At 30.4% G+C, this 16,838-nt stretch overlaps 1 protein-coding gene across 1 annotated transcript in view; it reads right to left on the bottom strand.

The window, feature by feature from the left end:
* The window catches only part of LOC111625458 (saccharopine dehydrogenase-like oxidoreductase), a 21,005-nt gene extending 4,474 nt beyond the window's left edge, over window positions 1-16,531 (bottom strand). The window contains exons 1-5 of the mRNA XM_023368606.1: window positions 16,514-16,531; window positions 4,269-4,349; window positions 4,066-4,195; window positions 3,135-3,184; window positions 1,952-2,106 (exon numbers count right to left, since the gene is read on the bottom strand). Of these exons, the coding sequence (XP_023224374.1) occupies window positions 1,952-2,106; window positions 3,135-3,184; window positions 4,066-4,195; window positions 4,269-4,349; window positions 16,514-16,531 (434 nt within the window). The remainder of the gene's footprint in view (window positions 1-1,951; window positions 2,107-3,134; window positions 3,185-4,065; window positions 4,196-4,268; window positions 4,350-16,513) is intronic.
* Between the last annotated feature and the right edge of the window lie 307 nt (window positions 16,532-16,838).

The following is a 16,838-nucleotide window of genomic DNA, read 5'->3' on the forward strand; positions in this document are numbered from 1 at the left end:
AAGCTTTGTTTCAGGATAATGCCCACCCGCATTTTACCGAGGTTGTTTTGACTACGCTGCAGAAGTTTCGCTGGGAACTTCTGCAGTTCCCAGCGAAACTTCTGCACATCCTCCATACAGTTTTGATTTCTCCCCATGCGATTTCCATATTTTTGGAGCCCCGAAGAAACATTCGTGGCCGTTAATTTGCTTTGGACGAAAAGGTGCACGCCTAGGTACAATCATGGTTCCATAGGCAACCGCAAACATTTTTCTATGAAGGCATTGACCGTCTTGTTTCACAATGGGATAAATGTACAATATTAACAGTTATGGCAATTACTTTTGAAATAATAAACAGTTTATGTACTTTTTCCCCATCTGTCTCGTTTTCATTTGACTGCCCCTAATAGTAAGAATAATTAGTTATTTTATTCCTTATATCGTACAATAATTAAACGAATAACATGCATTGAATAGACTAGTGACTTGTATAATAATATTTGTTTAATTATTGTACGATATAACAAATAAAATATCTAATTATTCTTAATATAATGTTTTACTATATCGCCCAGAAAATTGTTTTTTGCCCCCAAAATATAAATTGTTACTAATTGCCCCCTCAACATGGAAAAATGCCCACATGGGGCGATATCGCCCCCGTTGAGAAACATTGATCTAGAGACCTGAACACAGAGAAAGATAGAGGAAAGATTACTGTTGACTATAAATGTTTTGTAAGCAGCATTTCACATTTAATGTAAAATACAACCATAGTCTTTTGTAAGTCTTTGTTTAATATTTTTTTGTTCTGTGAGTTAGACCTTTCAGAATGCTAAATATTTATAAACAACATCCTCATGCATTTTTCAAGTACCAGGGTAAATTTTTAACATGAGGGCAAGTGGTACCTCATGGCAGTTGGTGTGTTAATGTCTGGCAGCTTGATTGCCTATTGTTAGGCAAATTTCTTAGTTAACCTGATTTGATATTAACCTAAATATAGCCTTATAAATCCAATAATTAGGTATTTGAATTATTATAAATTGAGCTTGTGTATAAATTGAATATTTTAACTATCAGTAAATGCACATTTATAAGATAACATTAATACAGAATTGTAATATTTTTACATGCAAAATAATAAAAAATATAATTATATTCATTCAGAAAATTACTAATATAAAAACTGTGTGTGTGTGTGCATGTGCTGTACATGTGAATGCATGAATTCCTTATAACTCCTGCAATTTTTGTCCAATCCAGATAAAATTTTTGGTTATTTTCGTTTTATGTTCTGACAGAAAGTATAGTAGGCTACTTATTTTGCAAAAATATTAGCTATAGAATAAACATTTTATCGATTTTGGATTGGTGATCGCACTTAAGTTGCAGTGACATCGGTGACCACGTTAAATTTAAACTTTAAAAATGATAGCCACATTGTGTCACATATATAAAAAATTTTTAAAAATTGTTCCGTAGTGGCCATATGATACTCTATTATCCAATTGGAAGTAACAATCTAACAAGCCTGTTATTTAGAAAGTGTTATCACTCATCTAATTAATGTATGTATAATTCATCTTTCTTTTATCAACATGGAACTAAAGAGTCGCTATTTTGTCAAGAAAAAAATAATGCTGAGGGGAAAGTGAAGGAGTAAAATTGGCCAGGTAAATTGTAGATGTAAAAAAAATAAGAAGAATTGAGATCCCTGAAGGCTGTGAAGTGTCTGACTTCAGCAACATCGAGTAAGGATGGCTTTCCCAAGGACTGCAAAAACAACATCACAACATAAAGTTTAACTTGAAGCTCTTCTCAATTCTTCAATCTCTACCTTCTCATAAAAATATTCCGTTGTGTTGATGGGAAATATATATGACTTTCAAAAAATTCATTATGAAAACAATATATAATATAATGCTTTGATAAATTAAAAGTGATTTTAGGTTTAATTAATTTTTACATGTTAACATCATACCTTTTTGACAGACAGTGTGAAAAGTTTGGTCTTTTCTTAAAAACAGTCTTATTTAATTCTTTCCTAATTTCTTCAGTCTTATTCTTAGTCGTTATTCCATTAACCACAGAATGCCATGTGCCTGCGTTAATGGTTTCACCCTAAAATTTTTAAATATTTTTTAAAAATCTCTACATTTTAATAAATCATAATACGAAAATAAAACATGTTAAAGTTAATATCATATAGCTATACAGTCAGCTTGCATTAATACAAATTGCTAGGGAAACAGTACTTAGTTTGCTTTATTGAAAATTCATATTAATGATTTTTTTGGGTTGAGATTATATAATTTAGGGAGTTAAGGCTTAATAAGCAATCTAAATCTCTAAATTACAATATTTTGAATTAATTTACTAAATGAAGTTAAATAAAATAAAATTTATTCACAAAAACATACAATATTAACATTCTAAATCAAATGAAATGAGGAAGACAGTATTTGCCGGTTAAGTATAGATAGAGCAGTATATTAGAGTGGTTAAACAAAACAAAGCTAAAAGAAATTCATAATTTCTCTCTATTGAAGATCATTTGAAAAAGTAAAATAAATTTTTTTGTGCAAAAAGAATAAAAAAAGTAGTAGTCAAATTTGGAATAATGTAGCCAAACCTGGCATCAATGTAAGCACTCCTCAATATGCAAACTAGCATCTATTTTCATGGGATGATCTATTTAAAGGGATGGGTGTCCATAAACTTTAACTCCTGTTTTCAGAGTACATTAAAATGGTACAATCAAACCAGATATTTGAATTGGAGATCAAACCCATCTTTGCTTAACAGAAAAAATCTATTCTACACACAATAGAACATTTATTACAGTATAAGTTTTTATTGTTCGTGTCAAAAAGTATAAAAAAACAACCATTATTGGGAATAGGATTATTTCTTGGAAATTGTGAAGTTAATTGACAGTTCAGTTTAACTAATTCTGCTAAAATTTTTGTTTGCTTTACTGCATGAAAATTAACATTGTGAAAATGGTGTTTTGCCAGGGAAATAACAAAATTTGCTTTAACATGAGAATTTAATTTATCGGTGTTCATTTAAGGCCAGTTGACTGTATATATCAGAGTTTGAGATAATTAAATTTATTAACAACATATAAAAACACAAATCATAAGCACCTGTGGTCCACTATTAAATTCAAGATATGTTTCTACGGAATTGAGATCACCTGAAACAGATACATTTTATACATTATTTTTTTTCTGTGTTAGATTGTTTAGTACAGTGATGCCCAAACTTTTCAATTGGTGAGAAATATTTTTTATATTCCATACATACAAAAAGTAAGTCTATTTTCATCATTTATAATTGATGTACCAAATATGTTTATGGGCCAAATTAAGTTGCCTGGTTAAGGCAGGATGGATTTAGCCTAGTGTGGGCATCACTGGCTTAGTATGTAACAATATTTTTCTTTTAATTCACTGATTAAATTTAGTAATAACTATTACATTTAAGTAATTGAAATATAGTAATAAATTTAGTGTTCAAATTTATAAATACAACTGATATATTGACTTAATATTAGCTTAAATATAACTAATTTGTCCCGAAGGTGGATGTTTAGACTTCCATCTTGTCTTAATATTAATTTTATTAAATAATTTAAAAGACTGGACAGGAATGTCTGAGTAGCTTACTGTTAACACATTCTCAAGGTATACAGGATTCATGCCACACTCTGGACCAATCTTTTCTTTCATTGTTGTAAAAAATGATTGATTTAATGTAACATAATTTTTAATTATTAATATGAATACAAGATGATCTATCCTTATGCCAAATTTAATTTAGTTAAATTTATTTGATATTAACCTAAATATAGCCTGATAAATCTAATGATTAGATATTTTAAATAATATTATAAATTTAACATCTTAACTATCAATAAATGCCCAGAATGGTTACTGGCATGAAATTGATCATCAAAATGATGGATTTTATTTTCATAAATGCACATTTATAAATAACATTAATATGCAATTGTTATATTTTTATATACAAAATGATGTAGACAAAATTATATTCATTCAAATAATATATCTATACCTTGAAACTTTTTTTTAACTAGAGATACTCCCAAATCACAAGGAATGCTGTCAAATCCACATGCTCCAATTATATAAATTCCTTTTTGAATTGCTTCTTCATGATATTTCAATTGCATCCCTTCAAGAAACTAAAAGCTCTAGTGATTAATAAACCATTTCCATAAAAACTAATTAATTATTAATTCATAACATTATGTTTACCAGTGATTCTCCACTAACGTCTAAATGATGAGTTTCAGCAGCAAGGCATGCTTTAACAACACTCTCTCCAAATAAATTGTACTAAATTTCATAAGAGAAAGATTTTGTTTATATAAAATTTTAACTGATTATCACAATCTATAATGTCAAATTAATTTTAAAATTTAAATCTACATCTATCATATTAAATATATTCTAAAATTTGATTTATTTCTTTAAAAATTTTATTTCCTAATTTAATACAAAATATAAAAACATGTTCAATAAATTCAAACTTTTAATTATTACACAGGTATTTTAAAATTAGCATTTGATTGGATTTTTTGTAGAATTACATTTCAAGTAGAAATACAGTCGACCCCCCTATAACACTGTTGATTATTCTGTTTTATATGAATTCCATGTTGTACAAGTCACTTAGATTTTACAAATACATAAGCCATTCACAGCGCAGCACACATATTTATAAAATCTAAGTGACTTGTACAACATGGAATTCATATAAAATGGAATTATCAACAGTGTTATAGGGGGTCGACTGTACAAATTTTATTACTACATATGGAAAAAATATATTTATGTAAATATTGTTGAATTCTCAAATTTTCACCAGTCTAGTGTTTATATGCAACAGTGACCTTGTGTAAACTTTTAGTACTGTTTGTTGTTAGCATTGGATCCTACAAGAAAAGGTCAGCGTAAATGTATTAAGTATATGTTTTTAATGTCATATCATCAGTCATTTTTAATGAAGACTGCATTTTATCTTCAAGTTGTTAACCATCTCTCTTGCTGGAATTTTTAAAAAGGATAAAGTTTTAAATAGACCCAAATTTGTTTGTATTGTCATTATTATTTTTTTAATTGTATATAATCCTTTGGAGAATGCAATTTATGGAAACAATAGTACTTGTAAATAGTATTGCCACCTTTTGAAAATCGCTGACCCGGAGGGCAGGTTAGGTTTGTTCGAATAGAAGTTCCTGACGCATGCACAATGTCATTTACAATGCAAAGAATAACGTGCATGGCGTTTCTAAATCAGTTACAGTTAGGGACTAGGGAATTGCGTAGAAGTAACCTAAATTAATAAAGAACAGGTACTACAGTACAGATGACTTAGCTCTATTGGATATTGGAGAGATGTGTACGATCGTCGATTGTACACGTCTCTAATATCCAATAACATTTTTTTTTTTTTGTTGCTTGCATGTATGATCGTACATGCAAAAAACAAAAAGAAAAGGTAACAGGTTGCGCGCCACACATTGGTGTAAACAGACTAACTAACATGGCAGAATTGCAGATGAGTTTCAGTGAGTGCGAGTTCTTTCGCTGTTAAAATAGTGTAAATTTGTAAAAATATTTGCAAGAACTTTTTTCATCGTAATTTCACAATTTCTACGAAATTCCTGGACAAAATTAATAGTTCACCCAAACAGTGAGTCAATTCCAGAACTGTCCGGGTGGTAACACTACTTGTAAATCTTTTGTATTTTTAAGAGAAACTTTTGATCTTAATTTATGGATAAAGTATGAGTTTTTTAGAACTTATCAACAAATAAAGCTATATATTAGAGCACTTGGTAATCAGGAGAAAAACCAGTTGTATCTCATATAGACCTATCATATATAAATTAAATCATTGTTGCCAAATCTCAGGATCCATTTTCAGTTAGTGTCTAGTTTTTATAGATAGTATCTTGCCAGTTGTATCACATCTTCAACTAAAAGTAGGAGAGAAATGGTATACATATGCTACAAGCCACTGTCACTAAGCATTGGCTACTAAATACTATTTTATGTAAAGTCTACACAAGTAATTATCAGTCAATAATAAACTGGAACATTTTAATAACTAATAATGTGAAAGCAGAAAAAAATTGTGTCTTATGTCTTTTAGGTTTTGAAATTTATTATATGGCACAAATCTTTGGCAGAACTGTAATTGTAATGCTTTTCATGATGAATGATTTTCAATTTCACTGTGTTACATGTTTTCCTCATANTACAGTATACAGATTGATGTATAAGGATAGACATATGTAGGTGTGAGAATCCATCACGGCCATTATCAAACACGGACATTGAAATATATATATAAAGGACAAATTGTATGGAAAAATGAAAATAAAGGAAAAGTTTCTGGCTTTAATAAGTGACAAGGACATTTTAGCTAAAACATAGGATGTCTGGCAACATGTTTTTTTTTATACTAGCAAGCAAAGCGATGACATACCCGTTTCGTTTCACTGGTTTGCTTATACATCTGTATTTAAGTCGCTTTCCGGGCAACGCGTCATTGTTAATCACTTATAAAAAAAAATCTAGCAAAGAGTTGTGTAACTCTCTCAGCTGTTATGAGATTTTATTTTAAAAAATAACCTTTTATATTATATATTAATCTTAATAAATACAACTGTGTGGAGCCATCTTTTACGTNATAAATCACATCTTTCAGTCTCGAACTACAGTATACAGATTGATGTATAAGGATAGACATATGTAGGTGTGAGAATCCATCACGGCCATTATCAAACGCGGATATTGAAACATAAATATAAAGGACAAATTGTATGGAAAAATGAAAATAAAGGAAAAGTTTCTGGCTTTAATAAGTGACAAGGACATTTTAGCTAAAACATGGGATGTCTAGCAAGCAAACCGATGACATACCCGTTTCGTTTCACTGGTTTGCTTATTCATCTGTATTTAAGTCGCTTTCCGGGCAACGCGTCATTGTTAATCACTTATAAATAAAAAAAATCTAGCAAAGAGTTATGTAACTCTCCCAGCTGTTATGAGATTTTATTTAAAAAAAATAACCTTTTATATTATATATTAATCTTAATAAATACAACTGTGTGGAGCCATCTTTTACGTGATTATATTATTAAAAGTTGTTATATGATTAAGTATTATAAAACCAAAAAGTCTAATTTTGAGAGCAGGAATGAGTTTTATAAAAGGAAACAAAATTGTAAATGCTATTGTGAGATCAGCCGGGGGTGTATAGAATATCGTTTTGATTCGATACCACTTAATCGGCGACTAATCCTTAAATCAGTTCTTGTCTGTCTACAAACATGGCTTTACTACTAATAATATCGAGTGTGGAAGGATTCACGTTGCTAGCAAAAAGGTAGAGACAATGGCGACACCAGTTAATCGTATTTTAACGCGGATCGTAACTTCTATGGATGCACTATTACAATATGATCGACATCTATGTGGAGGTCCTCTCGACTATGAACGGTCTTAATCATATTTTATGTGATAATTCCTTCGTATGGAAAACTGCCCGGAATGGCGGGTACAATCCCTTTTTATATCGACCTCCTCAGACGGCCAAGTACCGTGTGTAAAAGCTGCATCTGAATCACCTCCGAGTCGGCCGATAGAAAGGAAATTCGACTTCCCTTCGGGAGGAAGGGATTCAATATTTTAAACAATACGGATCTCGCACTATTAACTGGGAAAAAATTCTGTGGATGCGTGTGGTATGCCAGTGAGAATGTTGGTGTATATTTCATTTATTATCTCAAGACGAAGACACGAAATTCGGCACGGTAACTTTGATTACGAAGGACATTGACGATGATAAACTTTGGTGGTTAAAGATCGAGAAGATGGGGAAATAGTGGGCCATTTCGTGTCATATCTCCAGCTAGATTGGTCTTAAAGAAGATTACTTATTAGCATTTACAATGTTTGTTTTATAAAATCAATCACTAACTTCGAAATTAAAGTTTTTGTCATCTTATAATAGTTAATATCAAAACTTATTTTTATAACAAAATGTCAAAAGATGGCGGCAGACAAATTAAATGTTATTTTTAAAAATTAGGCAACTCATTGTAGGAATTTCTTTTTTTTTTTTTTTTTTTTTTTTTTTTTTTTTTTTTTTTTTTTTTTTTTTTTTTTTTTTTTTTTTTTTTTTTTTTTTTTTTTTTTTTTTTTTTTTTTTTTTTTTTTTTTTTTTTTTTTTTTTTTTTTTTTTTTTTTTTTTTTTTTTTTTTTTTTTTTTTTTTTTTTTTTTTTTTTTTTTTTTTTTTTTTTTTTTTTTTTTTTTTTTTTTTTTTTTTTTTTTTTTTTTTTTTTTTTTTTTTTTTTTTTTTTTTTTTTTTTTTTTTTTTTTTTTTTTTTTTTTTTTTTTTTTTTTTTTTTTTTTTTTTTTTTTTTTTTTTTTTTTTTTTTTTTTTTTTTTTTTTTTTTTTTTTTTTTTTTTTTTTTTTTTTTTTTTTTTTTTTTTTTTTTTTTTTTTTTTTTTTTTTTTTTTTTTTTTTTTTTTTTTTTTTTTTTTTTTTTTTTTTTTTTTTTTTTTTTTTTTTTTTTTTTTTTTTTTTTTTTTTTTTTTTTTTTTTTTTTTTTTTTTTTTTTTTTTTTTTTTTTTTTTTTTTTTTTTTTTTTTTTTTTTTTTTTTTTTTTTTTTTTTTTTTTTTTTTTTTTTTTTTTTTTTTTTTTTTTTTTTTTTTTTTTTTTTTTTTTTTTTTTTTTTTTTTTTTTTTTTTTTTTTTTTTTTTTTTTTTTTTTTTTTTTTTTTTTTTTTTTTTTTTTTTTTTTTTTTTTTTTTTTTTTTTTTTTTTTTTTTTTTTTTTTTTTTTTTTTTTTTTTTTTTTTTTTTTTTTTTTTTTTTTTTTTTTTTTTTTTTTTTTTTTTTTTTTTTTTTTTTTTTTTTTTTTTTTTTTTTTTTTTTTTTTTTTTTTTTTTTTTTTTTTTTTTTTTTTTTTTTTTTTTTTTTTTTTTTTTTTTTTTTTTTTTTTTTTTTTTTTTTTTTTTTTTTTTTTTTTTTTTTTTTTTTTTTTTTTTTTTTTTTTTTTTTTTTTTTTTTTTTTTTTTTTTTTTTTTTTTTTTTTTTTTTTTTTTTTTTTTTTTTTTTTTTTTTTTTTTTTTTTTTTTTTTTTTTTTTTTTTTTTTTTTTTTTTTTTTTTTTTTTTTTTTTTTTTTTTTTTTTTTTTTTTTTTTTTTTTTTTTTTTTTTTTTTTTTTTTTTTTTTTTTTTTTTTTTTTTTTTTTTTTTTTTTTTTTTTTTTTTTTTTTTTTTTTTTTTTTTTTTTTTTTTTTTTTTTTTTTTTTTTTTTTTTTTTTTTTTTTTTTTTTTTTTTTTTTTTTTTTTTTTTTTTTTTTTTTTTTTTTTTTTTTTTTTTTTTTTTTTTTTTTTTTTTTTTTTTTTTTTTTTTTTTTTTTTTTTTTTTTTTTTTTTTTTTTTTTTTTTTTTTTTTTTTTTTTTTTTTTTTTTTTTTTTTTTTTTTTTTTTTTTTTTTTTTTTTTTTTTTTTTTTTTTTTTTTTTTTTTTTTTTTTTTTTTTTTTTTTTTTTTTTTTTTTTTTTTTTTTTTTTTTTTTTTTTTTTTTTTTTTTTTTTTTTTTTTTTTTTTTTTTTTTTTTTTTTTTTTTTTTTTTTTTTTTTTTTTTTTTTTTTTTTTTTTTTTTTTTTTTTTTTTTTTTTTTTTTTTTTTTTTTTTTTTTTTTTTTNAAGTGGGGAGTGCGTCGGTAAGTCGACAGGTTTCCTCGGATAGACAGGAGACAGGTTTAACAAATAACAAAATAAAGGTTTATTCTATAACTAAAGTTAATTTGCAGGAGTATACATAAGGAAGTTACAGACTTAATGCTTAAATGCGGATAACACAAATCTATCTGTAATAGCGATCTAACTAGTCACTATGCCGCGGGAGAAAGTTTACAAAGGCTCTAGGGTGAGAGAGTTATATTGGCTGTCAGGTATACCTTATGTTGGATGACGGTATGCGACGATCATTCTGGACTATGGAAGCTGGCTGGCTGTCACAGGCTTATGTCTTCTACCGGCTTCTCCACGAACAGGACCGGGACGGGAGACACTGTACTCAGACCTTCCAGATGATCGCGCGGAGGGACGGTGGCACTGAGGGGACGATCGCCCTGAACTTCCCGTGACGATCGTTTTTATACGATCGTCGTTGGCACTGAGCCAACTGGTCGTTCACTCGTTATGATGACTAATTAGCCCGTGCACGTTGACTAATTAACAAACGGACGATGACTCGTCTTTCTTCCTTCCTACCTTGTGGATGTGTAAAATTCGACATCCGATCCATTTCCGTTATAACTTGCGATAAATTATTTTTTTCATCCTCTAATGTAAAAATATGTTAAACTCAAAAATTTACACCATGTAAACCCTCGGGCTCACACTCATATCACGTCTTCAAATCTTGCGACTCAAATTTCACTTTTAATCAAAATACAAGAGTAAAACTTTGAGGATCAAAGTCCGAGGAAAGTACATTTTAACGATGTTTTAGGTGGCCCACCCCAAAACTCGATAAACATAAACCAAATGNAAGCTTAATTTTCAGAGTAGTGATGAGTTTTATAAAAAATCGTAAAAGCTAATGCTAATGTAGGACTTAATGACTTTTAAGTCCCTACTGAAAATACAGATGACTTCCATTATCTCCTCACCCCTCGACCTTTTTTCCGCCTCTTAATTGTACTTAATTGTAGATTTAAGTTTACCCCTTTTTTATTCTAGCACATGTTGCTATACTTCTCTAATGCGTATAAGGATGGAACTAAAAGATTTTTAGCTCCTTTTCCTCCCCCTTTTTCACCTTTCTCTTCTCATCAGTGGTGTGGTTTTAACTATCACTACAATCTCAGGTATTTATGTTTTATTGTATAAACTAAATATCTTTTATTACACCTTTGTACTCGTATTTGTATAAACCTTTTATTTTATAAATCTAAATATTTCAAAGCATGCGATAAAACTGTAAATCTGTAGTAAATTTGGCTGATAAATCTGTTATAATAGGACTGAAGAGGGGCGTTAAGCCCGGAATGCATATTTCCATACAATTTGTCCTTTATATATATATTTCAATATCCGCGTTTGATAATGGCCGTGATGGATTCTCACACCTACATATGTCTATCCTTATACATCAGTCTATATACTGTACTTCGGGGCTGAAAGATGTGATTTATCATTAAGATAAATTTTAAATTTATTTATTTATTTAAAGTAAAATTCTCGAATATTTACAGTCAATAGGAAAAGTCGGGCTCACACTCATATCACGTCTTCAAATCTTGCGACTCAAATTTCACTTTTAATCAAAATACAAGAGTAAAACTTTGAGGATCAAAGTCCGATCAAAGTACATTTTAACGATGTTTTAGGTGGCCCACCCCAAAACTCGATAAACATAAACCAAATGTAGAATCTAATCAGTAATACGAATTGCACGCGGATAATTTTAGACGCGTGTACGTAAATGCATCGTGGTGTTGTATATGGTGAAGACGGCTCCACCTCCGACATTTCCCGTGTCGTTTCCACCAGTAGCCGAGTAAATAAAACCGTTGAACACTGGAATTATTCGGGTTTTTCTTCACCTGTCTGGCAACCCTAGGAATGGCGGATCCGGAAATACGTACAGGGAGGTGCAAAAGACTCCTTAAAAAACTTTTCATTATCCGGGATTTAATCGGGAAAAACACTCAAAAAGGGAATGCAGTTATTTCTGAAAATTCGGCCGACCCAGACGTTGGTGGAGACTTCTCCCAGATGCTGAAATGAATTATTTTGACATTATAATTAATTCAAGAATAGAAAAATACGGCGACTGAAAACAGTTTTGCAAAATAAAAACAAGTTATTGTTAATTAGTTTTTTTCCATTGTTCATCTGTAAACGCGCTAATTATATTGTTTGTTTAAGTAAATAATATCTCGGTTAGTAATTTCAAATTAAAATGAAGCCCTAATGTGTGGATTTACACGAGATGTAAGTAAATAATGCAAACGAGGATATCCATTGTCTTTTAATAATAAACCCGATATTTGTCCCGTCAAAATTTTTTTAACCTCACTATTTTGAAGAATTCTCGAACTGTGTTCCTCCTGCCATCTTGTTAAAAATTTTTATAATTTTTTCCATCCGCATCACCTAGCACATAAAAATGAAATTAACTCATATTTTCGAAGACAATTATAATCCAAATATATCCAAATATATGGTACGTAATGAACGAATATATTATTCTATTATTCCTGCCGTTTTCAGTCGCTCTCGACGTAATCACATAGAATATTGCATCAAGCAAGGATAATGTTTGGATTTTTTAATGAATTAGTTTTTTAAAAAAAGACTAATGTAATAACGGTTCATTTTCTATAATTGTTCTCATGAACTTTTGATTAAGCACAGGTTATAAATCAAACGTTAATAACGTCATAGGTTTCTTGGGAACTTTCCAAAAGTCTCCAATAAAAAAGTTTTTTCTATTAAGATATGGCAACGCTTGGTTGCCTCCGAGATGTATTTTTTACGCCAGTTCATTCAATTAAATCAATAGCTTTAGGAAATACAACACTTTGATAAAATTTATTCCGTAAACGGTCACTTCCGGTGACGATGATGGAAAATGTGTACATTCCCTACATCTAAAGGAAAACAAATACAAAATTATGAATAGTTTTTAAAGATTATTATAATTTATGGTCACTCGGATGCTATATATGAAGCGTGCAATGTCATAAGACTTCACATTAATTCAACTTCAAAATAAAGCCTGTGATTAGATCGACCAGCGGTGAGAAATGGTAGAGAAATGGTACTTAATCCAAACGTTTCATTTACAACAATTGTAACATGGCCGACATTATTTGCATTTTAATAAACATAAGAATAGCACAAATACGCAAGAGTCCTTGTTTTCGTTTACCATTTCCGTCATTTCAACACACCAGTGACAGTCTAAAACAATTTTCACATACGGAGACGACCTTTTATTGGAGGTCGGCAATAAAAGGTCGTCTCGGTGTGTAACCGCATGGTCGATGCTACGTCAAGATGGCACGTCGGGACTGACATCACTGTTCTTTATGGGAGACAGAAATCGCCATGGCGGTTATATTTTGTTTCAAGCGCGAGCGGTCGCATCTGTAGGCGGTCGGATTCGGGATGGAGGAGGTCCGAGAGACAGCGCGTCCGGAAGAAGTGCACTCAACTACAGAGTTAACGTAAACAAATATCCGTTTATTTATGTAAGATGATATATGTATTTACAGCTATAGAACGTTATTCAGGATTTCGGTATAGAGATTTTAAGATTATCGTAGCGGGTCCCCAGCTGCGAGAGAGAGTTTACATTCGATCGCGGGCTGATAAACAAAGAATTGTACTATTTTACAATTATTATAATTATGTTAACATCAAGCATCAAGGTAAATACCTTGATGCGCTGTTCGAGTCAAGTTCGCTCCTCGAACAATTTGGGTCAAGTGTTCGCTCCTCGAACACTTGACCCAAATGGGCAGGGTATCGGATAGTTCGATGAAGAACCGTCGGTTGGTAATGTTAGCATCAGCCTGTGGAGGTTAAGTAGATACTCGGTAGGTTAGATACTAGCTCTGGAAATTGGTATTCCGTATGGGTTATTGGTGGCGCAGAACTGGACAATGTCGAAGCACGGCGGAATCCCTGGTCCGCGCTGAGGTGGTAATGAACTCGTGATAATCGGCGAACTCTCAATGACGGACCGACTCCCGATGACGGACGAACTCTGGAGATGGAGAACTGCCTAGTCTTCATCGATTTTTCTCTTTTATTTGAGGGTCCTTTCCTTTTCTTAACATTGCCAAGATGGGCACGAGAAGTTCTGCTTCTTTTAACTTTTTAACTCTGGTATTGAATCCGGATCGAACCCGTGGTCGAATCCGGACGGGACAAAAAATTCCCAGGAATTTTTCGGGGTGGGCCGTCCAGATCCCGTCCCTCACCGTAATGGCCTGCTAAAAGAGGCTCCCTTAGTGCCCACAGATTAGAGTTATAAAATAAATAAATAGGCAATTATGAAATTTGGACAGTTTTTCAGTGTTCTAAGATAATAATTAACATAATTACAATAATTGTAAAATAGTAGAATTCTTTTTAGAAGGTCCACTACTGGCATCTATTGGCATCGGCATTGTTCTGTCTGGCAAAGAGTACAAAAGCAAAATGAACACTACGAAATATATATTAAGAAATTCGGAAAACATCTGGCTTAGATCTATATCTAAATGGCATCATCGGTACATAATTTCCTGCTTGAATTAAAGGATTTATGAAATCCCGCTTCAACTCATTTCTATTGAGTTTTTCTAAATAAACTAATTAATCATTAGTTTCCAATCATTAAATAGCATTTAACTCTTCTATTAGCAAATTATGTTAATTATCGCATGAAAATATTTCTATAATTTTTTGCGCAGTTTTGTTTTGTAAAAGTGATATCGATTCTTTGAAAGCGCCGCTATAACCTTGAATATTTTACAATGTTATAGCGAATATTTGTCTTATAAGAGCATTTTGTTTCCGAGTGTCCGCTGAAACCAGGTTGCATTATATTATAGAATTATAAATTAACTAACGCGTATATAAATATTAGTTTTATTTCTAGTNTACGCTTCGCCAATCGCGTTAATTCTTGACAGTTGTAGCGGACAGACACGAGCGTCATGGCAGTTTGTGATTGGTTATGATATCAAATGTGAATAACAATGAACTGACCTACAGTGTAAATAACGGAAAAAGAACAGAGAAAGATGGCGAAGCGAAAATGTGAAAATAAATATGAAATTGAGTCGATAACATAATCGAACGAGTGGAGGCAGCTTATTGGCGCGAAATTCGCGGCCGTCAATACCAAATAATTGTTCTTCCAATTAGAATTGGAAGAACAATTTTCATGGTGAACTCAATTGTTAATCCAATTGAGTTTACCATGAAATTGTATCTATACGCAAATAATTGTTCTTGTAGACTTCGAATAGCTTGTAATAAAAGTCACTTGGCCACCTTTGATCTTTTACATAAAATAACAAAAAATTGCGGTTTCTCGAATTTGAAATGTATGTTCAGTATTAATAAAAGTTACCAAAATGATTAATTTACTGTGTTTTTGTTATTTCTTACTCCTGCTATTAGGTATTCGGCCTATTCGGTCGAATATTCGTTGCATCATTATTAAAGTCACTAAACAACGCCAACGGTTCGAGCACCGCCAACGGGCCGGGCACGTGAGTTTTCTGTCTTTTCATCACGTTAATTTTTTTCTCCTTGTTTTATTAGCAAGAATTTTGCCATTAACATCATCTCATTGTATCGAACACGTAGTTATAGTTTTGTAGCCAACCATGACACGAATATCTTGCCATAAACCTAACTAGGGTCAATTGAAATTCACCATCACGATAAAAAAACAAAGGATTTAAAGCGATTTATACCAAAATTAGACACTTAATTCTCCTCGCTTGAATTACTTTTGTAATTTCTGCTTTTATTGGCGTGTTTTCATTCCTTATTATTCAATTGAAAGGAAGAAGAAGCTCTTCGCTTGCCTTCGTCATTTCCAGACGAACGACAACACAGAACTCACCACGTGGAGGTGGCTGCTTCGGAGTTCCGCCAAGAGTTGGAAGGAATGAAACTCCACAAGTGATTCGAATCACTTAACGAGTTTCATTTTCGACAAAAGGCGAACAAAATCGTGCCCTTTACACAAACTAACATCCATACACGCAGAAAGAATGGCAGTGGTTTTGTATTTGTCGACGTTTCAAGGTCCCGAGCGCAAAAATGTAGAAATATTGGAAGGATCATTTTTTTACCGATCGCCATAGATTTCTTATGTTATATATAACAGAGCCGGGAAAGTAAAACCAAGCTTAATTATGTGAGAAACCGGACTTTAACGAAAATCATTTTCGATTTCATCATACGTATTTTGAAAACTAACGTTGTTGTTTATACTTTACTACCTGACAACTTGTCAGTTCGTACGTTACGTTCTCGGCAGCAAAAGCCACGCTTTCCCTTCATGCTTTGACCTCCTGGCCTGTTTTATATACAATTTACAACAATACGGTACAACTTAAAAGAAAATAACTGCGATAATAAAGTTTCGTTTCTAGCAAAACAACTGCCTGATTGAACAGCGATTAAGAAGGCAGCGTTGGACTCCAGGAGGCCGGAATCGAACCCAGACTGGATGGAAAAACCAGAAATATTTCGAGGTTGTTCCAACCAACCGTATGCCATTGTTGGTTCTTGGCCGAACCCATAATGGGCTTGCAATAAACGCCCTCTTATAGTGCCCAGAGGAGAAAGAAGTCCAAAAGGAAAACTTGATTTTGTACTGAAGTTAAAGCCAGTTTTTATATTTGTTATTTTTATGTAACTACTGAACGTGTTCATTATGGCACGGGAAACTCACCTCGTGGTAATACTCCATCGTAACATGTATACGTGGTAATACTCCATCGATGCAAACCGGAAATAGCGTGATTTCCGGTTTGCATCAGAAGTCCATATATATTCGTGTCTCCTGCCCCTAAGGTTTCCATATCGGGTCTCGACTATCGTCTATCTAACTCTGTTCTCGAGATTAAGGAAAGACAGACGGACAGACAGCCGAACGACAGTGAAAATTTATAGCTCTACAATTTTTTTCATAGTGAAGCCCAATAATAGTACCGAAACTCCTCACTAAGATTCTTGCTGCTGAAAGTTAACTAGGACCCAGCACTGGGTCCTTGTTA

Source organism: Centruroides sculpturatus, unplaced genomic scaffold (assembly GCF_000671375.1).
Source record: "Centruroides sculpturatus isolate CEXI.00-Female unplaced genomic scaffold, Cexi_2.0 scaffold379, whole genome shotgun sequence".
Taxonomy (NCBI): Eukaryota; Metazoa; Arthropoda; class Arachnida; order Scorpiones; family Buthidae; genus Centruroides; species Centruroides sculpturatus.